At 40.7% G+C, this 25,339-nt stretch overlaps 1 protein-coding gene across 1 annotated transcript in view; it reads right to left on the bottom strand.

Annotated features, from left to right (window-relative positions):
• Positions 1 to 1,055: 1,055 nt before the first annotated feature.
• Positions 1,056 to 25,339, bottom strand: part of LOC111593059 — a 33,063-nt gene continuing 8,779 nt past the window's right edge. Inside the window, 3 exon segments of the mRNA XM_030223456.1 lie at positions 1,056 to 2,020; positions 2,067 to 2,258; positions 16,775 to 16,975. Coding sequence (XP_030079316.1) covers positions 1,056 to 2,020; positions 2,067 to 2,258; positions 16,775 to 16,975 — 1,358 coding nt within the window.

Here is a 25,339-nt window from a genome sequence, read left to right as displayed (position 1 = left end):
TTAACCCCTTAATTTAGGGTTGGCTGGAGGTGGCGGGCGCAGCGCAAAAGAAATGTGAATTAATTTTCTTAAAAGCTTTTCTTGGCGGCGCTGATTATCTGACCAGCTCTGCCCCGCCTTCCTCTCTCACTTACTCACGCTTCTGTGTTTATTTTCTGTCTGATTTTCTGGGCATTTGCCAGCTACTCAAAGCCTCTGATTATTGCCCTAAGTTAATTTATATATTTCGAATTTCTTTTGCATTTTAATTGAAGTTTTATTAACGAAACTTGATACGCTACTTAAGAAACTATATACAATTTGGTTGTTTGCATTGTGCTTAAAATTTATATTTCATAAATTTTCAAATATTCTGTGATTCGTATATATTTAATTAATTTTAATAATATTTTTGGTTTTGTTTGTTTTTTTTTCTTTTGCGCAAAAAAAATTGTATTTCCTTATCGACTTAACGCATATTTGCAATATTTATGGAGCATAATACATATGTTCAATTTCTCAATTTACACAGATTGGTAACTCTCTATATATATATATATATATATATATATATGTGTGTGTGTGTATTATAATAATTACCCAAAACCTCGTTCATACGCCCAGTCCCCAGCCGCACCTAAGTACAGTATTTGCGTTTAGTTCGGGCAATGCTAATTAGTTTAAATTCGATATGTGATCCGGCTTAATCTAGAGTTCTAAAAAAAAAATAATAACTACAATAAATTATACACACTGTGCGAGGATCGATCAAAGAGTTGTGAAGAGCAAAAGAAAAACACTTGAAACATCGGCTTTGGGCAAGAGCTTCTACTCTAATAAAGACTCTTGTTCAAATCGAAATGAAATTTGGTTGATAAAATTTCGACGTGCAAAGAAAACTCTCTGATATGAAATGCTCGTTTGCTCGTTGCGCTAATGCTGATTGAGTAACCCTCGCACGCTGCACGCGATATGACCTAAATTCACAATGCTCATGCCATGCCAGCCTACGGCTGCGCCCGCTGCCTCTGTCCTTGTCCCGCCAGGCAAGTGCCCAGCAAGGCGGCCGCCAGTCGCTAGTACGGACGCCAGACGTCCGTTGTCGGCTTGGGAGTGCGCGTGCGTATTGGTCCGCCCGCGCCGCTGGAGCCGCTGGCCGATCGCGATGTGGTGCTGACATCGTCCAGATCGATTGTCTCCACGGGCGAGGGCGAACGGCGCGACGAGCTAACTGGCGGCGAGGCATTCGGATTGGCATTCTCCGCATCCGGCGGATTGTGCGTGATCAGTGTGACGCAGCGCTTGATGAGATTGACGCCGTCGGCATCAGCACCAGCCGCTGGTAATACTGATGGCTCATGTTGCTGCTGCTGCTGCTGCTGCGGCTGCTGTTGCTGCTGTGGAGCGGAACTAGCAGCTGCAGCGGCCGCTGCGCTACGTAGCCAAGGCAGTTCGCTATAGCTGCCATAGAGCTGGGTGTAGAGCCACTGGCTCGACTGCGGCAGCAGCGGGCTCTGCAGGAAGAGCTGCGCCGCCAGCGCCGGATTGAAGCTGTGCGCCGTTGGCGCAAAGTGACCCGCACCCGCTGCAGCAAAGCCGCCAAAGAGTTCGCTTGGATTCTTGCTGCGCTGGATGAGAGCAGTGAAGGCGCCACCGCCGCCACCACCAGGTGCTGGCTCCACAAGCGTAGCCACGCTGCTGGCATCGGCGCTGAGCAGCGTTGGACTGCGACTTCGTCCCGCCTCCGGATCCGGTTCCTCCTCATCGTGCGTCAGCGAGCTGATGCTCTTGCGCGGCGATCCCGTCACCGAGATGCTGTCGCTCTCGAAGCCTGCATCGATGTTGCTGCTGCTGTTGTTGTTGTTATTGTCGTGATGCTGCATGCTGCTGAGCATGAGCGGCGGCGAGCTGCCCGCACTAGCATTGCAAGCCGGCGGCTGCACGAAGGCGCTCAGCGTGGCACTCGTCGTGGTCGTCGGCGAACCCTCCGGGCTGGTGGTGCTATGCGCCGCGCCCACTGTCGCCAACTGCTGCTGATTGTCTACCGAGCCGAGGCGGAGAAACAACAGTTATTAAAATGCACAAGCTGATGGAAATAATTGACTAATTACCGCTCAGACCACGCAGACCGCTAGTCGCAGTGCCCGGGAACGTGGCTCCATGGTGGTGCGCGAAGAAGGGGCCAGCAGGAAAGCCCGGACGTGCGCCCAGCGCCATATGAGCTCGCCAATCGGGCGCATGCAAATGACTGTGCATCCCAACCAAATGGTGTGCGAATCCTGTAAAGAAGATGAAGTCGAAATCAATTAAATGAGACGAAGATTTTCGCCCAGTTGCTGCTAGGCTTAGCCTGTGTGTAGTCAAGCTTGGCTCATCGAAAACTATTTGTCTTCAAATGAAACTATAGAAACTACTATCATGTGAGGCAAAGATATATTTTATACTGTTTCGTCTAATTTGATGCTACTTAATTAATTAATTTAATTAATTTTTCATAAATATTTTGGGAAATGTTTTATAAGCTGAAATATTAATGTCTTTCAATTTTTTGTCTAATAAAACTTATTTTGATGATATTAAAAATATATTGCCCTACTTTATGAGCATTTCAACTTATGTAACTTAAAAAAAAAAGCCTTTACTTCACACCATTCGAATGGTGAACAGAAAACTATAAGAAATTCTATATGAAAGTAATTGTAAGAAATTATATATATTATAATTAGATAATATATTTAGTAATATATACATAATATCAAGAAGAAGATCGAAGCATGACACTCATAGGCAAAGTCGAGCTCGATTCAAACTCTTAGTGACTTGCTCGCTTATAGCCCACTGCATAAAGTCTATTAGCCAATTTGAACTCATTAACTGGCAATGAGAAGTTGTAAGAAAATTAATTTTGCTTTATATTTAATTAATAGTTATAATAATTATTTATACACACATCAAAGTCTAAGAAGCACAGACTGAAAGTTTTTGTCTGTAAGTTCTCTTATATCCAACGCAGACTAATACTGAAAATTTCAAACTCTCATATGTTGCCTCTCCATGCAATTCTCATATGTGTAAGTAAGGTTAAGATTGATTTCTATGCCTAAAGAAGGTTTATGAGAAAATACTTGAAAGTTGCTGAGCACTAGAGTTCCTGGCTTTATGACTTGTGTATGCCAAGTCACTGTCGCTTTTAATGCAAAGCAAACTTGAAATCACAATAAACTTGGACAATATGAAATTAGTAGAAATACTATTTAATGTTTGTAGCAATAAAATTGCAAAAGTTCAAGACTTGACCAAAATATGAGTTCACGTTCAAGTCGAAGCGCAAGAGCGCTGGCAAGTCCAATGCCAAGCACAAAACCGAAGCCCGTCCGACCACATATAGCCCACTGTGCAAGACCAAAAACGTTGCCGCACATTTTGGTCGCTGCAAAACAACATTGGGCAAGATTACCGCCCACCAGCAGCAACGTCCCCCACACTGTCCCTGGGCCGTACATGTGATCAACAAGCCGCCATATTGCTGCTTATGTAAATGCATCTCGACCAGCAGACTGTGCTGAATGTGCACGCCCAATGAGAGTTGCACGGCGAGGCAGGACATGCGGACAGACTGAGGCAGCGCTGGATGCTACCTGGGCGAATCTGGCATGCCAGAAGGAGAGCCCAGAGCCAGAGCCAGAGCCAGAGCCAGAGCCAAAGCCAGTTAAAGCCAGCCAAAGCAACGAAGCGAGCTGAAGGTAAACTCCTAAATAAATTCATTAAAATTATCCCAGTCGACAATGTCGTTGCACCGTCTGGACGGCCTCTCTACCGAGCGACGCGTCGTCTCGACCCTTATGGTCCAACTCCTACGGCGTTGTCGCTATCAAGTGGCAGCCCACATTTGCGGGCTAGTGAAGGAAGCTGCTCTGGCTGCAAGCCATTGGGTCTACTGTTGATTGGAGTAAGAGTCGGCAGAGAGGTAAGGAGTGGGTGGCAGAGAGGCGAGGGGCATGTTGCTGCTGCCAAACAGGCTCAAATACCAGGCCGCAGTCGCACATAGTACGCGGTCGACGGCGACGCTGACTGAAGATGCTGCTCTAAGCAAAGCACAGTTGACTCATTGTCATCTGTGTGTGTGTATGTATATATATGTATATATATATATATATATATATATATATATGTGTGTGTGTGCGTGTGTGTGTGTGAGTAAGTCGCACTTAAGAAAACGCCAAGGCAACAAACATTGAGAAAATCTCGTCTTGCTAAGCTCCTCTCGCTTCTGCTCGCATAGTCGAAGACGAAGACCACAACACACACACGCATATACACACACACAGACACACATACGCCGCCCACATGCGCGCTCTCAATTGCAATCGCTTTGGCTCTCTCCGTCTCTTTCTGCCACTGCCAGCAGGAGTGCCTGTCGTAGTCTGGTTTGGCTGTCTTTGTCCCGCTCTGTCGCACTTGAGGCCAAATACTTGGCCAAGTTTTGCCAAAGTTTGCAACCAAAATTTCACCGAAAATGTGACACCAACAACCCACCAACGAACCAACCAGACCAACCAGTCAGACAGGGACAGGACCGAGCACAGGAATGAGAATGGGCGCACAGAGTCGGAGACGGAGACTGAGACTGGGCTTGAGACTGGGACTGAGACTGAGACCAGCAACCATCCAAGACGCGGCACATTCATAGACACAACACGACTAGCGCTATATTTGCTCTGGCGCATTACTTGATTGGCATGCTGCGTTATCCTTATCTTCTGGCATACTTTCAGCTACAACTACTTCATGAACTACACAACAAGTTGAAGTTGATTCAAAATCACATATGACACTTGATACCGCTCCTAAGTACAAGTGCTTCTAAGTAGGTCAAACAACTGTGATGCTGCAGCGTCTGTCTGAGATCTTGAAAACTTGATTTGTTTTTTTTTCTCGTTTTTTTTTACAGCCGACAACGCAGCTCACAATAGTTGAAGTTCTTGTTCAGTCGACGAAACGATTTTTGATTAATTCATTTCGTAATTGTATCGCTTTGTGAATGAGCTTAGGAATTTCAAATTACTTTGAAATTACTAATTTGATTATTATAAATTTTATTTGAAGGAAATACTAACTAAATCGCTTTGTTTCTAGATGATTGGAAATGATTAAATTAAAAAAAATTTAATCTAATTTATTTTAATTTTATTCTATTTGTTATATTATTGTTTTATAAAATTTATTTTTTATATATGAAAAATATATATATTTAAATCTTATATATTATTTTAGGAATAAACTCAAAAATAAAATCAAATAAAAATTTGTTTTTAAGATATTTAGGAATTTTACTATTTTTTTAGTAAAAAGTTAGAACTTTTCAAAAGTGTTATACAAGCTAGAAATTAAATTAAGTTGGGATCTTATATATATATATATATATATATATCCAAAGATCCCAACTTAATTTAATTTCTAGCTTATATAACACTTTTGAAAAGTTCTAACTTTTTACTAAAAAAATATATAATAATTATAAACTTTAGTTATATTAATGAAAAATGTATATATATATATATATAGGTAGATATATATCTATATATGTCTATATCCACCATCATTACATTTTTCATTAATATAACTTAAGTTTATAAATATATAGATATATTTCTATATGCAGTTTCAACAATTTGATCATATATACATTCGCCTAATCCATTCCTCATCAAAAAATTTTAATTTTTCATTTTTAATTTAAACTCTGAATAAATATAATATTTAAGCTACTTGTATATTGAAAGCTTTCAGCATGTGGCATAAATGTTCGCTAGCTTCTTCTTCTTTCTGTTCATCTTTCATAGCCGCACATGCATTAGCACTCATTATAGTATTTATTTTAGTTTTATATCATTAGAAAGTTGTGAATGTGTCCATGCCATTAGCAAGCTCTGTGCACCAACTGGTCCTTTTTATGTTAATATATACATATACATACATATATATATATATATATATGTATGTGTATAGTGAGATAAAACTATTTAGGTATATGGCGCCAGCTATGTACATCGCCAGTTGGGGTATATGGTGGGGGCCATATTTGTTGGATTTTAGTTGTGTCACACAAAATGGCAGCAGTAACAGCCCACAAAACTGCGACGATCACAAGCACTCGAACACACACACACACAGACACGCCCACGCTCTCGAGAATTATTTGAAGCTGGCAGCGGCACCCGACGGTAAAGCAGCGACGGCGACGACGACGGCGACAGCGACGGCGACGGCGACGGCAACGACGATGGCGACGACGACGACGATGAAGACTTCGATGCGGCGGATGCGGCGGCAGACATTGAGCAAATTGTGTTTCCATATAATATAACATCACGTCGATTTTGGTAACCCAGACTATATGAATGTGTGTCAATGTGTGTGTGTGGGTATGTGTGTATGTGTTTGCGGGCAGTGGCCAAGCCCCCACACACAGACACACACACACAGACACACACACACATATGTGCAAAGAGAGAGAGACCGCATGAAGGCATACCAAGGATGGCGACAGTGAAACCCCATAACAAAAACCTAAATATGCGGTCCTGTAAGGAAACCCTATGTGCGATAAAGGGTTAGCCGCGCTTGGTGTCAGTTTGGGGTCGGGCTTTCTTCGGCACGCCACGTAACGGTATTCGTCGGAGTCGGGCGTTCTCGTCTGGGCCGGTGGGCTAGGTGGGCGCCCAGCCTGTTGACGTTTGCTGGGTTCTGGTGCGATGGCATCCATAGCCCAGCCCCCATACATGAGTGAGCGTGTTCTCTATATGTATGTTTTCGTATGTCTGTGTCTGTGTAGCGGGGCATAACGCGGTGCTATTGGTGCGCCACAAAAAGCTTTCATGCGTCCAACTTCCCACGCTTTTTTTGTTTTTGTTTTCGTTTTCGTTTTTGTTTTGTTTTTTTTTTTTTATTTGTTTTTTGTATCTCTGGGCACCACATTGCGGCCTGAGTCGGCAGATGGGGCATGGAGAAATGCGTCTGAAATTTCATTGCAGCTTATGTGTGAACGAGTGCGAGTGCGAGTGCGGGGATTAAGGTCGCAAATCTATTTTACATAAAAGTGGCAGAGGTCGAGCAATCTAATGCTGTAATCTGTAAAAGGCATATATGGATCTATTGGCATTCCAACGGTTGCTAAATCATTTTCCATTGCCTGGAATCGAAAGGCTTTGCCGTGAAACGCACTTGCCGTCGGCCAATACAGCGCTTCTGTTTTTCCGACGGCATTTCCACTCGACGCAAGCGTTTGCCGCATGAAGCGCAACGCCCCCAACCCCCACCCAATCAACGAGCCCACAACGAAAACGAAAGGCGCTCGAGTAAAGCAGCAAAAAAAAAATAGAGAGAGAGAGCAGAAAAAAGAAAAAGGGAAAAGGGAAAAGAAATAAGCTCAACAGCGCGCAACAATTTCTCACCACAAGACAGCGACTTGGAAAAAACGCGTAGAAGTCGTCGTAGCCTAAGCAAGTTGCCTTCTAACTCACCACAACGTGTGGTGGGTGGCTGCCCGGTGGCGTGGTAAGCAACAACCCCACACTCACACACACACACACACACTCAGAGGCGTTTTGAGCAAACCAACGAATCAGGGGAAATCGCTAAAGTACATGGCTCGCCAAATCACTCGACTCAATTTCACCAGTCGCTGGAATTGCACTCAGAGAGAGAAGGCGACTGCGAAAGCGAGAGCGAGCGTTGAGCGTTGAGCGCTGAGCGCTGAGTCGTTGAGCGCTGAGTCGTTGAGTCGCTCACAGTTGACGCCTGCGCCAACAGTTGTTGCTGTTGACGTCGGCGACAGCGACAGCGGCAGCAGCGGCCGCCGCAGCAGCAGCAGCGCCAACATTGAGCAACGAGCAACGAGCACTTCTGTTGCCTACTTTTCAGCGTGGACGCCGCTCCAAATGCTCCAAATGCTGGTTACTTTGGTGCGCACTTTGCGGTAAATGTCCTTTTTTTAAATTCGCATTTTCCCTTTGTTGTTGTTGTCTTCTTTGCTTTTTTTAATATTATTGGGCAATCAGCAAAAGTGGCTGCAGTCAGAGGCAGAGCGAATTAAAAACAAAACCCAAAGCGAGCTTAAACTACATCTTTAAGTTCACAATAGTAATAATGATGATGATAAAGCTCTGACGAGTGTGTGTGTGTGTGTGTGTGTGTGTGTGGCAACAGCTGTAGCTGTAGTTGTCTAGCTTCTAGCGTATAAACTCAGCTCTCACAGAATTTTCAAGCGCCTGACTTAAGCCTGAGTAGCTTAGCTTAGTCTTAAGACCTTAGTTTACAATAAATATCAGCTATAAGTAATTGCCACAGCATTTGTTAAGCTGCTTCTAACATTTTACTAAACTGATGTGCTGTAAATCGTAATGCTTATGCATTTAACTTTGATAATATTTAAAACTTTAAATTTTGTTATTCAAATAAGTTGATGCGTCTGGATATTCCAAGTCTGTCTTTCAAATTAAGTATATTTTAAAATTTTTAAATTTAGATTCAGTTTCAAAAACAAATTTTCACAGATTTTATTCAAAGCTCAACACTAATCAGTGGCAAATCTTTTTAAATATAACAATTATTTTTAATATAATTTAATTTAATCAGTCGCAAATCTTTTTAAATCTTTAAATAATTTTTAATTTAAATATTTATTATATATTTTTTATTATATATCATTATTATCATTATATTACCATTGTATTTAATTAATTTAATTATATTAAAAATGTCAATTAATATGTTTTATATATATTTATATATAATATAAAATATTTTATTTCAAGTTGCAAATTATTTAGCTGCTTTTAGCAGACGTTAAAAAAAAGGTTTGCTAAAATTTTAATAAATAATAATATTTTTTAAAATATGTATAAAAAACTTGAGTGCAATCGAGAGGCATTAATCGATAGACGTGCATATCGTTATCATACAATCAAATCTCTGATTAGCACTCAGAAAGGTAATTTCTCATTTTGAAATATTCAAAGAGTTAATTCAGAATAAAAATTACGCTTAAAATGCTTATCTATTTGCCTTTTTCTGTCGCTAGTTATTGATATTGTAGCTCCCACTCTCTTGGCACCCATAGCTGATGCTGGCAATTTGTAAAATCGTTTCACTTAATAAAGACATTGAACCAGCTGTGCCTGCCAAGCAGAAGGCAGATGGCAGAACGAGTCCAATTCTATTTAAGCACCGCCACAGGTGAGCTCAGCTCGCCTGCCGCTGCCTTTCTCGGCTGGGTCTTGATCAATTTCTCAGGCAGTTGTTGTTGTCAAGTGCCTGTCATATCAGTATTTACACGAACGACTTTGCCGTTGCCTTGCAAATTGTTTTGGCAAATTTGCTGATATTTCGTAAGGCATGACAAAGAGCTTAAAAAGACCCCAATTTCAATTGGCAAACCCAAAGCCGAAGCATTTTGCCACCCCAGTCCAGGCCCCCGACTCTGTCGCTGACTCCTCCGCACGCACAATACGCACAAATTTACCGTTACACAAGTGTTGTCAACACATGCGAGTGGTGCTGGTGGTTGGGGAATTGGCGGGGTTGGCGTAACACACATTCCAGTCTGCCCACCCACACCCACGCACACACATCGGCCATGTGCGTAACAGGCCGCAAGTTATTACCAAAAAAAAAAGGAACCAAGGAATGAAAAAACGTAGCATACTTTTTGGGGCGCGGCAAAAAGAAATTGCAAAGCGGCGGCAACTTCGGAGTTGTTGGCATTTGGCAAACATATTTTCGCAAATGTTATAAATAATTTTAAATGCACACCTTGGCCCCTGCCGCCCGACCGACTGTGTCGAGTGTCGAGTGTCGAGTCGAGCCGTGCCACATGTCAAGCAGCGGGGTCACGATACAGGGGTCAGGGCATCAGCAGCTTTCCGCAATAGCCACGACCCTTGGCGTATTAGTGTCGCATTGACACGTAAATTGACATGAAATTGAATCAATGCTGTAATATGTCCTTGGGGGGCAACGACACGCACACACTCGCACACACACGTACACCACGACAGCCCACAGCCCTCACAGTCAGGGCCACGGACAAGCAAGGACGATGACTTTAAAATTTCCTTTTTGCCAGCCAAATTGAGCTGTAGGCCTTCCCCACGGACTTCCCAGCCTCACAGTGACTGTGCAAATTTGTCTGTCTGTCTGCATGTTTGATTATTTGTACTAAATCATTTCATTTTTGCACAGCAAGAGCTGGGCGCTGAGTCTATCAAGTTGTTTAAAGATATAATGCTTAACCCTTTTCGGAACATCTACATACAATTATATATTACTTCAAGCATCCAAAAGGGAAACGAACGGAAAAAAGAGAAAGCAGCGAATGCAAATCGTCGATATATGTTAGGGAAAATATTGAATACCCTTGCAGGCATTTGCATATATAAACAAGTAAGAAAGCTCTAGTCGGGGTGCCCGACTAGGAGATACCCTGATCCCAGTCCTTTGAGTTTTGTAATATTTTCCGTAGTTTGTATCGAGTATTAAAAAAAAAAAAGAAAACAAAAATCGACATTGCGAGACCAGGTTTCGAACCCGGATTATTTGTGCAACGTGCACAAACTCTACCAACACCGCCACTTCATAACTAAAAAAAAAAATAAAACAATAAAAAACGTTTCATCTCCACTGGTCTCGAACCCGGACCAAGCTGCATACAAGCGGCGCCTCTACCAACGCATCCACTTCCCTCTTTGCGTGAGCTGTTGCAAATTTGAACATAAGTAGCAGCTAATAATTCAGCACAATTCAATCGCAATTGCAATTCTTGGAATAGAAAAGAATAGGAAAAATGCGTGCGCGTGGCGCTGCTGACATGTGCTTTTGCAAATTGGCCAAACGTTTTGTTTAATAACTTCTGTTTTACTTAATGGATTTTAATGAAATTTTCAGCATTTGATCTACATATCCTATTGGCTTGGTTGAGATGCAAACGCCTTGACATAATGGCCCTAGTTCCAACTAAACTTAAATTCTAAGAATTTGGGGGAATTTGGAGCCGGTATCCAAAATCCAACAAAAATCAAAATTGCATAAAATATGCATTAGACTAAATTCAAAATTTGGAGGCTCTAGCTCTTAAGACGTTCGAGATATAATTTATTTACTGCATTTCAATAATGTTTTTATTCGATAACAATTAAATGCGAATAGTTATCGAATATTTGAAACAAACTTGACCTGCGCGTGCTATACACGGACCTACAAAAAAATTTCAAGTCTCTAGCTCTTATAGATGCTGAGATCCACGCGTTCACACATACGGACAGACGGACAGACGGACAGACGGACAGACAGACAGACGGACAGGGCTCAATCGACTCGGCTTGTCGTCCTGATCAAGAATATATATACTTTATGGGGTCTGCCACGCCTCCTTCTGCCTGTTACATACATTTGCACAAAACCATTATACCCTGATTTCCCATTTTTAATGGGATCAGGGTATAAAAATATATACATCTATATACATGTATTATATATATGCAATATAGTTATACGATGCTGCTCAGCTTTGTCAAACTTTATTGGAATTTTTAGATATTTTTAATATTTTATAGTTGAGCTCAACTGATGAAAGATTAGCCAAGCTGTGAAAGTTATATAAATCTACGAAATTCGTGCTGTCTATAGATGCCTTGATCAAGGTTTCTTTGACGAAGCAGAGCAAGAATATATATATATATATATATATATATATATATATCTAGTGAGATATTCGATATTTGAATTCAATTTGAAATACACAAAAATTTTTATTAATATAGAATATTTTTTATACTGCAATCTAGCCAGTAATATTGGTAGAAAAAGTAAACAATTTCAATGAAAAACTTTTTTGATTTGTTAGTTGCTCAAAATTTCTAATCAACGAATCTCATTTCTTACATTCAATTTTAAACTGTTATTTAAGAAGCTTGCAGCTTTAAGTTGGCACAGTTTTTTTTCTGACAACCCATTTAATTTTTAATTTAATTTGATTTGACATTTCATTATGGATAGATTTCCATCAGAGCAATGCTTGCAATTTGCTGAAATTGTTTGTCATAATAATAATGGTTTTGTTCATCAATTTTATGGCGTAAACAATGATGAAGCTCTTTTTGGTTAAATGGGTGAAAATATGTAAAATACAAGAAATAACAAAATTATATTTATACATTAATGTCATACAATTTTTTCAATAAATTCGAACTCATTGATATTACAAATATTTTTAATTAGTTTACTCTAATTTGAATTTCTCTAACTCTAATAGTATATAATTTTAAGCACGTCAAGATGTTATCAAAAATGTAAATACGAAAAGCAGATGAGGCGCATAGATAAAAGATTTAGACGCTTAGCTTTAAGCATCAGCTGCTCTAGTAGAGTGCGCTAATACAGGCTCATAGGCCTAATGCCCCAAGTGACTATATAAACAAGCAAAAAAAAGGAACTCCTATGTGTGTGTGTGTGTGTGTAATGATGTGCGTGGTGCGCACTTTGATCTTTGCCTTTGCCTTTTGCATTGCCTTTGACGTGCTGCCTCGCACAAGGTCCTGCCAGGCAAACAACACAAAACGGCTGACGGCAAAAGGGTTTTAAATAAATACGCTTGCCCAAAATTTTAAATATATATAAATATATATATATGTCCTGTAAATATATATATATTTATATATATATATATATATGTATATGTACATTCACACACATATATGTGAGCTACTTGTTAGTGCGGGCCTCAAGACAATGAGCTGAAAAATGATTTCAAGTTGAAAATTAATTTAAAACATTAGCACCCGCACACACATACACATATACACATGCAGAGTCTGTGTGTAATTATGCACACATGTGTCTACTTTCAGATGGGTTTTATGACATAAATTACATCAAGCACAAAATTTTAATATAATTTTCACTAAAAACGCGAACGCGAAACTTTTTTAGTTGCTTCTGCTGCTGTAGCTGCTGAAGGCAACTTCAAAAGGCTTGCCAGCGCGTGCACACACACACACACGCACACACATGCACACACACATAAGCGCGCGCGGCGTAGAGGGCGCGCGTGTATGAAACAGGATATCCGTTGCGGAAGTTACAAATTTTCCACTTTCCACACACTCGTGACGTGGCCCCCGGGCACCTTGCACTCTGGCAACGAGCGAGCTGGGTTGGCGAGGCGGGTTGGGGCTGGGCTAGAGGCGTGGCACTAATGTGCCCTGCTTACGACGCCATTTAATATTTATTCCGTTCCATCAAGAAAAGCACTTGGCTTCGCTTTTTCCCAGCCAGCTCAACTATTTTGCTGGCAGCAGGCACCAGCGTCGAGTCCTTTTAATCATTTGGCAAACTTTCTGTGACACGCAGCACTCCAGTGTCAACTACATTTTGTGTATGCCAAAACTACACACACACGCACGCACACACACATGGCTAGTGCCTTTTAGTTTTTAATGTAATTTTGAGACACTTTTTTGCTGCTGTGTCACTTTGCAGTTTCGGTTCGCAAGTGCAAAAAACTTTTGGGGCGTCAAAGTTTTCCAAAAAAAAAACCAAATAAATAAGAACAAAAAAAAAATCATCTGCTCCAGCTTGTATCGAAACATTCTTCAACAAAACTAAACTCATTTCGAAACTAACATAAAACAGTAAGAAAATCAACAACAAAAACATTTATAATATGTTGCTGATGTTCAATTGTTGACATTTTAGTTATAACAAAAGAAATCAAAAAGGTAAATAATATTAATATGAGAATTTATGGGCAAAATAATTAAGCTTGGGTCTTATTTTCTATACTCAAAAATAAATTAAATAAATGTAATACCTTAATGTAAATAAGTTTTTAAAAATGTGAAAGCTTTATTTTCAGAATTTATTGTAAAAAAATTTATAAAGGTGCAAAAAATTTTATTAGAACAATTTATATATTAAAATGTTTATTGATATGTTATATGTTATTTATATGTTAAAATGTTTATTATTGCAGTTTATTGATTAAGTTTTTAATTTATAAAAATAGTTTTTAAAATAATAATAAGTTAAAAAAATTATTGAAATTATTGATATTTTTTATGATTGACTTAAATAATTATTCAATTTATATATATTTTTTTTAGAAGTTCAAGTTTATTAGTTGTTAGTTTTTATTTGAATACTGCAGCTCGACAGCTCTCATAGCTTATAGATTGCCTATACTGTGTGTATATAGTAGAGAATATAGATAGAGTCGCGCTTAGAGCAAATTGTGTAAACTCAATGCAAACAAAAAAGTGGAAAAGATTTTCTTAAATTTCTTAAACTGCCTTAAAGCTACTCGAAAAGTCTTGGTTGCTCAACAGCTGTTGAATTGTATAATTAAATACTTCAATTATGTTTGGAATGTAAGCTAAAAGTCGAAAGTCGCAGAAGTTTTGTTTCATAACGAATCAAGCTGCAGCTGCAGCTACAGCCAACTACTCTCTGACCACTCTAAATGCCAAAGACAATTATTAAATGCATCAACAAAAAATATTTAAATATTTAAAAAATGCGTTTGGCAAAGCAAATATAAATTTTAGTTTCTGCCCTTTGAAAACTTTGCTGAAAACTTAATATTGCAAGTGCTGAAAGCCAAGATTCCAATTGGCTTAGTTAATAAGAAGCTGAGACAAAAGAGAAAGTGATAGAAGCAGCGGCAACAGGCAACCGACAGCAGACAGCAGACAACAGCCAAGAGACAAATGAACGATGATAGCGACGGCTGTGGCGGTGGTGGTTGCACCACCTAGCGAGGCATTCACCCACTTGTCGCCTCATAAATTTCATAGCGAAATTGTTAAATTTTAATAAAATCAAAGCGTATCAAACGGGATTTGTTTACCAGGCGACGATTTCGATGTCGCTGTCGATGCCGACGGCGACAGCAGCGACTTTTCGCAGTCTTCGGCATTGTCCTTGCCGACGTTATCCTTGTTCGCAGTCTGGTTATATCGCGTGTTTATTGTTGCAACAGTCGCGACGAGCGCTTTAAAATAATTTAAGTCTACGCCTGCTGCTGCCGCTCCGAGGGCGACTACTATTGTTAAGGGTTGGCTGAGGGGAGGTGGCGCGTGCTGATGGCTCGGGGGTTGCTGCTCAAAGCTGCTCATCTTCGAATTGTGCGAGTCGAAGTTGGCGCCGCTGCCGTTTTGTGACTCGTTAAAGGATTAAAATCATTTTAATGGATTTTTCAAGCTGTTGTTTTGTTATATAATTGTCGCCTCTATTCTCTGCCTAGGTCTGCCTGTGTGTGCGCATTATGGGCGCATAAATAGGGCAAACAGATGCATTGGGGTTTAACAAAAGGGCAACGCGAATCTGTTTGCACGCCTGTCGCAAGGCCCCGGCGCCTGACTGAACACGCATTTGTCATCGTCCGTATGCTAATGTCCTTCGACTGTTAATGATAGCTGGCATCCCGCTCTGAGCTACAAATGTAACGCGCAGGCACAGCATCAAACACTGACGAGCGCCGTTTCCACTGGAGAAAACTGGTTATGAAAAAAAAACTTTTAACCTCAAAAGGACACAGTCTTTGTTGGCAGTTGTCACAGTTAATAATATTGTTACCACTCTATAGTTTTTATAGGCATAATTGATTAAGTGGATAGTCTTAAAGTTAGTTTAATTAAATTAATTAAAGTCAAGTAAATAGTAACGCCTATAGGTGTGGTCTTTTTAGAGTTGTACAAGTTGAAGTCAACATAAAGTAATGAAATTTATTTTTAATATTTATGATATGGTATTTAGTATATATTAAGTCTTATGACATTAATGTTTCAATATGATTTTGAATTAATTTGAAACATTTATTTGTACAATCACTAAAATCATGAACATTATCAGTTTTGAAAACAATGACTCCCCCAGCCCACACTAATTTTCTGTGGATGTAATGTCGTTTCGACATAAGCTTGAGAGGTGAACTCACTTTAAATGAGACAGTTCTGCTTATTTCCGTACCCATTCAACCAGAGTGAGCTTCGACATTATAATCGCCATAAAATGGACGAAGTGCACAATAAGTTTGCCAACATTTTGAAGCAACTGGCAACTGGCAACAGTTTGCAATCGTTGATCTGTTACAAGTTAATTCATAATAAAATGACAAACTAAACTCAACAAAATGTAACTGAAATCTTTTAAGCGAGCTATCAATTTAAGCTGTGCCGCTAACTTAAAGCTGTAGTACTTAAAAAAAAATACTTTATTATAAAGTTAAAAAACTAGGAATATAATATTCGAGTGCGACTTGAAGTCTTAAGGCGTCAAGTTTTCTTTCATTTTTTCAGCAAAGCTTAGTCTGATAAAATCTTTATAAATTTATTAAGTTCTCAAGTCCCCAATGAGTTTTAGTCCATGCCTATACCTTGAGCTCTTAATTTCCTTCCATTCAAATACATAGAAATCTAGTTGCCCTTCATAAAGTGGATCTCGGCGAGTTAACTACAAGCCGCTTGAGCCATTTATTGGCATATGACTTGGGTAACTCAGGTATACCTAATTGCCCGTCATCAGTTAAATTTCGAGATAAGGTAATTTAAGCCTCTTTCAGTGAAAAATTGCCGTAGCCCCGGGCAGCTCGCTGCCTGTTTAACCCTTATAATAGACATGATTATAAACAAATGATTAGAGCTCATCGTGTCTATCCACTGCGTAACGACATCAATACCTGGCCTAACGAGCAGCGCGGCGCTTGGGGCAATGGGATTTTCGAGGGAAGCGGCTTACATACCTGGCAACTTAAAGGGTAATCCAGCCATAAGTGGATCCGGGCCAAAACGCTGTGGTCCAAATGCGAACGGATGAAAGCCCTGATGACGCACCTTGGAGCGTGGCTCACGTGGCCCATCCACAGTTACCTTGATGGCCTTCGTATAGGTGGCGATCTGTATGGGATTCGTTGAGATGACAATTGTCAGCGTAAAGCTCTTGCCTTAAAAAGACCAACAAAGAGAGGGAGAAAGAGAGATTAAGTAAGTGATTTGGGTATAAGGTAAGATTTAAGGCTAATATAAATATGCAGACTTGTCTACCTATGGCACAGACTGTGGCTAGCAATGCAACCAAAGGCTAGCAAGTCATTAACAAAACAAAGCAGCCACGCAGACATGACATGATTGAATGATTGAACTGTCTGATGAACCAGGCAACGTTCAGAGCCTAACTAACTGCGTGTGTGCGTCCGTTTGTTGCCCAATGCATCGGTCAAACAGTGAACTGCAATTATAAGTAACTTTGGCATGGCAACCCTATAGTGGTTGCGCAGAGTTGCCATAACAGCGGGACGGCTGCCGCCATCTCGCCCAAACCGAAAGCTTGAAATATTTGAAATATTCATAAGGCGGCATGAACTTTCGAAATGTGAGCAAGAATGGAAATGCCATTTCCATTGGGCTGACATCAGCTCGAGTTGGTTCACTCACCCACTCAGACAGACTTCCAAAAGGGGCGCGAACACAAAATTCGTGGCGCAAACACTTCGAATGCCAAACGCATGAGTTAATCAGCAAATATGAATGTTTGGTAAAGCTGCAGAGTTTATTGTTGCCAACCATTCAATTTCATAATATGCACAAAGTTAATTGAGTCATATTTCAAAAGATTATTCAAAAAATAAATAAAATATAAAATATTTAAAAAAACCAAAAATACTCGAATTATTATTATTATTTTTTTGGCTTGAAAACTACTTAAATCGATTTGGCCTAAAGAGCTAAATAAAAAATAAAATAATTTTAATAGCAGTTCAAAAATGGGAAGCTATTGAATTCCATTAGACTTCACTGATAACCCGAAAAATCCATTTTGAATTTATCTTTTGAAATTGCCCAAAAACCTTTACTTGATATTTCACTATAACCAAAAGTCAAATATTCTACGTTTAAACGTTTTTATAAATTGCTGAAATCTTTAATTAAGAATTCTTTACAACATGTGCAGGTCAACCCAAAAATTTTTAATTTTAATATAGAAAATTTAAGATTTGGGCAGCTAATACTAAGAAGTATTTTTAGCATGTAATATAAGCTAAAACTAAACTTTTTTCAAAACTTATAAAGTTAACATATCTTAATGAATCTCTAATCTACATTATAAATGGGAATTTTTATAAAGGCACACAGCTTTGAGTTGACTACACTGCTTGACTTGTTAAGTTATTTGACAAATGATATTTGTTGCTTATTGATTTTAGATTGACATTTATTTCTAATGAACTTATACTACAATAACATTTGCAAATTATAGCCATTTGTGTCAAAATGTTGGTTCTGTTCGTCAAACTTCGTGAAATTATTGTTTATATTGATGAAGCTCATTTTTGATTTAAATGTTATGTAAATAAGCAGCATTATCGCATTTGAAGTAAAGATTATCACAAGCATTTATCGAAATAACATCCACAGAAAATTGCGCTTTGGTATGCTATATGAACAGACAGAGTCAGTGGTGAAAATTGCAAATAGCCGTAGAAAATAGCCGTAGCGGCCACATGACAGAAAACATATTGAAACAATAATGCCATATAATTTTGTATACAAAAAGACCTTTTAATTATTATTAAAAATATATTTAATTGTTTTATTACGATACCAACTTGTGTAGCTCTCACAGAAACACCCAATACATTTACTCTTTAAAGCGCTTGCAAAGCAACTTATGATCAATAAATGACACACACACTCTGGGCCATGGCAATTGGCCAAGACTGTTGTTAACCACATGGAAGAGAGTGGCTCATCTGAACTGTTTTCTTTACATATTAACAACATGGCTAAGCCGAAACTCATTTGCAAGTTTTTGCAGCAAGTCGACGGCGAAGAAGGACAAGAATAACACGCGAAAAGCAAACAAAGTTCTTAGATTAATATTAAATTAAACGAAGCATGCAAAAAATGCTAGAAGGCGGCAATCATTAGGACAAGGGCGGCAACAACAAGCCGGTCGAACCACCCAACCCGGCCAGCCTACAAATATATTGCCAGCTTGTGGCAGGCGGCGGGCAACGGGCGGCAAACGGTGTGAGGCATGCGGCAGTCAAGAAGAAAACCCAAGAAACCTACACAAGAAAACAAATGAACATAAACAGACGAAACGAACCAAGAAAACCAACAAAATGAAATGAAACTTTTTTAATTATGCGCCGCACAGCCGACCCCACACCGAGGCGAGCAACAAGCGGGCACCGGCCATGGGTAGTTGGTTTTAAGGGCGTGGCAACAGCTATACGCTCCTCTAGTAAGCGTCAACAAACTAACGAAGTGGTAAGCACGAGGAGGCCAACAGACGTCGGCGAGTGGGGCAGTGGGTAGAGCCCAAAGTGGCTAAGACAAAAGACTCGAATGTTGCGTCGACGGCGTTTTGCCAAATGAGCAAATATTGCAAATAAATCTGTTGCTGTTAGCCATTTTGTGCAGTGTCGACCGTAAAGGCGCGGGCATGGGCGTGGCAACAAAGGCAACGGCGGCAAAGAACTTTGCTGCTAATAAGATGAAAACCATTAAAAGTCGACACAAGTCGCGTCCGTTGCAAACCAAAGGAGAGCACTGCAAGAAACTGCGATGAGGCGGGCGAGAGGAGGGGCGTAACAGGATGCTGACTGCTGGCTGCTGGCTGCCGGGGCTGACAAGCAGCCAGAAGCCGGGTTAAAATGCTGTAATTTTCGCAACAAAGCAAAAATTATCACCACTTTGCAAAAGGCGACAGCGACGAGAAAAGCTCTGCACCCTTTTCAGCTATGCATGTGTGTGCGTGTGAGTGTGCGAGTGTGTGTGTGTGAAGCAGACGCTAAGTGATTTTAAAACAAAGTTTTTCAAACGTTTAACGTTACAATTTTGCCAAGTGTAATAGAAAATGTAACGTTTGCCGCTGGCTCGTCTGCATTTTAACCTTCGATGCTGATAATGAAGCAAGAAACAAAACCCAGAGCCAGAGCCAGAGCCTGAGCCAGTGGCAACTTGAGCAAGCGGAGGGTTCGCACACTGCGCATAGGCAATTTAATGACACTGTCGTCACAACCCCCATTGGCCCCAAACCCGAAACGACAGTAGCTGTAGCTGCCTCTGTGTTAATGTCGTTAGTAGCATGGCGCCATAATTATAATTTGACATAAGACAAGAAGTCTGAGGTTGACAACAAAATGACATTTTAAATACACACTCCAAAGGCGACATTCAATGAATGAATGGACAGACAACCCTCCTGCGTTGGCACAATCAGCCAACCAGCCAACCACCCAACCGCCCAACCACCCGCCCACACAGCGACCATCAACATCATCTATTAAGCAGTCGCTCATCTTGCCTCACTGTGCGTATTTAGACACTTAACAGATCATAATTTTAACACTTTGCCTAATGCCCATGGAACGTTTAATGGAACTTCCAGAGAGAGGTGAAGAGGGGGAGAGCGCGAGCTACGCTTTGAGGGAATCTCCCTAGATTAACAAAGATTTAATTTGACTTGTGCATTAAATCGCCTCTTAGGCAAGCAATTTATATATGTCAAGCTACACTTTGGCCTGCATTTGCTTCCATTTTCGACGAACACAGTTGCCTGGAAGTGCTTTATCGTCCGCAATACTTCGATTACTCTGATGAAATGCGATAGACAGACTTGACCCCAAGCAATTCGAGTTTACCTGCAACTTCAGACAGCCTTTAAATTTTATTTTATTTCATGCAATTTCTTTGATTTTTTTCAATTAAAAATCAATTTATAACTGAAACTTGAACTTTGACTTTCTTGCCAGTTAAACTTGGGAGAAACTTGCCCCTTGGCTAAGTGTAATTCGATTACATAAACATATTTTCACTATAACAATACGTTTTACTGCCTCCCTTAGTCTCTCTCTATCTCTGACTGTAACACCATCTCTCTCTTACTCTCTCTTTCACACAGTATAATTATTTAACCCACTCTATCTTTGCCTCTCACTATCTCACAGCCTATTTCTATCTATATAACTCTATCTTACTCTTGCTATATCTCCCTCTGCCTCTCCCTCTCTCTTTATATATATATAACTATCTTTCACTCTGGCGCTGCCTCTCTTCTCTGCTTCTCTATATACATCGCTCTATCTATCTCTCTCTCTCTTTCTATATACTTAAATATATCTCATCTCTCTTTCTCTAACGCCTCTCGCTTTCTCTCTATCAAACACTCTCTAGTTTGCTGCCAACTCTCTAGCTCTCTAGGTCTATTGCACTTTCTTTATTTAGCTCTCCTTTCTCTAGCTCTCTCTCCCTCTCTCTCTCTCACTCTCTCTACATCTTTTTCTTCCATCTCTCTCCCTCTCTTTCTCTTTCTTTAGCGCGCCCTCTTTCTCTACCTTTACCTCTCACTCTCTCCCTCTTTGCTTCCGTCCTTCACAGCTCCGCCTTTCCTGTCTCCCTCTCTCTCTCTCTCTCTCTCTCTCTCTCTCTTTTTCTCTCTTAGCGCAGGACTTTGACAGTAATTCCTTTACAAACTGCACTTGAAGTAGCCTTAAAGCAAAACGCTTGTAACAAAATTCGAGATTTTCCACTGTTTCTTACGCTTGTCGCTCTCTCTCCAGCCAGCTCCAGCCGCGCTCCATGCCCCGCCCACGCTGCGTCGCTGTCTGGCATAAATATTCATATGTTTATTTTATACGTTTTGCCAGCGAAAATGCTGCACTTTCTTTCTGCCTGCCCTTCCCCGTGCTACACGCTTTCTAACTGCCAGCTTAGAGTTTTTCGATTTCCACTAGCCGTTTGCCCTCTTCGGGTAACTGTCCAAGAGGGCATATGCATTTCGAGCTTTTCAAGCTTCATAAGTTGAGAGTCACTGAGGCAGCTTATCGAACTACAGACTAAGACTTAGACTAGAAAATTGTTGTTAATACTTTTTTACTCAAGTGAACGCATTGATAGCTAATGGTCGAGAGATATTTGAAATAGCTTCAGGTTTCTTTTCATATAGGCCTCAATTCTGATTCAATATATTCTATAAGATATTGAATAATGTATTAATAAAAAATTCGATTTATATCAAAGGCGATATTTTAACACTTTGCTTGCCTCTTGTAGTTCGTTTCCTTGAGATCTTTAATCTATATACTTAAGCACTTCTTTCTTTTTTCTTTACTAAATGTGATATAGCAGCTCCTTTTGAAGTCGAAGCAGTTCACATTCAAAAGACAAATAAAATCTATGACATGATTAGAGTTTTGGGCATAAAAAGGTAATACATACAAAGTGCTCATCAAATATTTGGATTGACTTTTACGTAGAGAGAGCAGAAGATTCCAATATTAAAATATTGACTACAATTGGAATCCCTTTTCGCTGTACAGTCTTCACTGTAAATGTTAATCAACAGCAAACTATTTATCTTTTAAGTCTTATGAACTCTGAACTGAACTGAACTCTGAACATGATTTCTCTGTCCTTCTTAAATCAATCAACGTGAACGAAATCAATTAGAATTTCTTTTCGCTATGCAGCCGACACTTCAGTTATCAGTTCTCAGTTAACATTAAGCTGAGCAGCTTTTGATCGACGACAGATACCCCTCATCTATCAAGCAAAGGGTATTGCGCGTTCGGCAAAAGGGTAGCCAAGGGTTTGTTAGCTCGTGATACATTTGTTGTTTTTTAGCTTTTGGCATTTGTCGCCGCTTTGCCGTTGCCTTTCACTAATGCGAAGGCGGAGGCGGGCGCGGAGTTGGGGGTGGCGACTGGAGGCTGGTTGGGGTTCAGGGCATGGTTTAATAATCATAAATTTTAACCCTTTTTAGCGCGACACTTGCCGTTTTTTTGGCCCTTATTGTTGTTGCTGCTGTTGTTGCTGTTATTGTTGTTGTTATTGTTGTTGTTGTTTCTGTTATGTTGACATCCGTTTTGTTCTTTGGCAGCCGTTTAACCCGATTTGTAATACATGGCCCAAGGGCAGTGTCAGCGACGTTGACTTTTGCTGTTGCTGTTGTTGTCGGCAGGCGCTGCCGCTGCCGCTGCCGCCGCTGCTGCTTCTACGTTGCTGCCAATGATGTGAACGCGAAAATTGCCCAAATGCCACCACAGACTGCAGCAGCAGCGGCAGCCAAAAAGGAAATTAAATTTCCAGCAAAGTCAAATATTATATTGGCAATAAATGAAGACGCAGCAGACGCGACACGATGCTACCAGCAATTACTTTGGCCAGAATCAGTCTGGTGGTGCTGATGGTGCTGATGGTGCTGGTGGTGGTGGGTTTTCTTGCTAAATATACGCGTTTATATGGCGAGCATGCGATGCCAACAAACAGGAAGCCGGAATCGACGTTTATTAAAACGGAAACTCGAGACATTTGTGCGGCGGCACAAGAAAGCAGAAATGCGACTTTGACGATAAAGGCAAAGACGCTGGCCATGGCCATGGCAATGGCAATGGCAATGGCAATGCCAAAAAGTAACGAAGCAGACGCTGCCAAGGACATAATTCCGTCTTAGCTGTGCCATTGGCAAACAATGTCCTTGGCCGCCGGCAGCACTGGCCCGATGCTGGCTGACTGATAAGCAATCGGGCATCAACCCCAACTCCAGCTCCAATGCCACGCTCAGCCCTGCCCAAAATGTAGATTCACACAGCTTGAAAATGACCAACGGGGCGCAGCCAAAGGCCGCTAAATTGCAATTTTCAAGATTTAAGCGTGAACAATAAATGTCACATAATCTGTAAGTAGCTAAATAAAAGCGCCCGCAGCCAAGTGACTCCAAAACAGGACCTGGCAGCCCGGCCTGCTATTTAATTTAATTTATCGCATTTTAAACAGACGACAAACAATAAAATGAAGCGACAGCTTCAACAAAATAATACAACAAATTTATTTGCTGTTTGTTTCCTTTTGGCCAGACGCATTGATTGCGGCTTTGTCTTTTATGTTGCCCCACCCGAGGGCCGCCATATGGCCAGGGCCTACAGCGCAATTTGTTAGCGCTTCACACGATAAGCGAAACAATTAGGAACGTAGCGAAAGTATCGAGACAACAGCATTAGATTATATAATATATTCAAAGTAGATAATGATAATAATAATATGAGACGAAACTGGGCTAAAGTCAAGATAGAGCAGCCTAAGGACTGCCGCCTCAACCAACTAAGAATCTTATAGACTGCATAAAACTCATTCACGGTCTCAGCACTGCCAGCTCTTAACGCCCTCAGTGGGCGTGGATATATCAATTATGGCCAAGCCTTAGATGCAGTCTTAAATAATATAACTTTAAGGTGTATTCTGGTCGTCAATCTTCATCGAAGATTTTGTAGTTGCTTAAGAGGTGCCTCTCCAGCTCTCTCGAATGACTTGAACTGCATCATTGGCAACTTGTGAGCAATCACAACAGCCAGAAGAATGTCAAGAGCAGCTGTGCTCAGCTGCTTGTCAGCTCTGTCTCTGGCTCTCGCCACCTGTGACCCGATGCGGGCGAGCAAAGCCTATGACACATTTCATTATACAAATATCAATTAAGCCCATTGCAAACACTAATTGTGAGTGTAGGCGAAGGACATTTGCTGCCACCACCGACAGCAGCAGAAGCAGCAGCAGCACCACCACCACCACCATTACCAAAAATAGCAACAAGACGTGGCACAACAAACGCCAGGCGCCCGCCCCCAGACCTACATGGCTTGGCATGGCATAAGGGCTGACTCAAGGCTGCAAATGTTAATGAAAATTAAAAATTCAACATCAAACTGAGCGACTAAGGACGAAGGACGAAGGACAAAGGACGCAGGACGACACAGGATTCGTCAACATCAAACGCAGCCGAAGAACCCAAATATATGCTGCGAGGCGGGGGCACAGCTCCAGAAAGAAGTGTTAATGTGTTATCTGATTTATTTATGTTAAGCTCATGTGTGTGTCAGCGTCTATGTGTGTGTGTGTGCGCGTGTGTGTGTGTAAATTGCTTAAATTTGTGGAAATCGTGACTTCAATTAAATTCCATTCGATACTCAAGGAATTTTCAACTGATGATGCGCAAGTAATTTCGGAAATTGGATACTGTATGCCAACTGCAAACATGCAAACAAACAAACAAACAAACAAACATGTGTGTGTATTGCTGTGTGTGTGCGCGCGTGTGTGTGTATGTACTTTTGTATTAAATCAAATTTTAATTGCGCATACTTGTCCCTCAACAAATATTTGCAGCGAGCTCGCCGCCTTTGACTCGCCTGCCTCTGCTAGCCAAAATGCTAAAGCGACAAGGAATGTAAGGCAACAACCAGTCAGCCAGCCAACCGACCAAACAGGCCCACACACACACACACACACACACACACACACACATACAC

This window comes from Drosophila hydei, unplaced genomic scaffold, assembly GCF_003285905.1.
Source record: "Drosophila hydei strain 15085-1641.00,03,60 unplaced genomic scaffold, DhydRS2 tig00000211-arrow-pilon, whole genome shotgun sequence".
Classification (NCBI taxonomy): Eukaryota; Metazoa; Arthropoda; class Insecta; order Diptera; family Drosophilidae; genus Drosophila; species Drosophila hydei.
The sequence above is the reverse complement of the archived record's forward strand: the minus strand, read 5'-3'. Positions and strand labels throughout refer to the sequence as shown.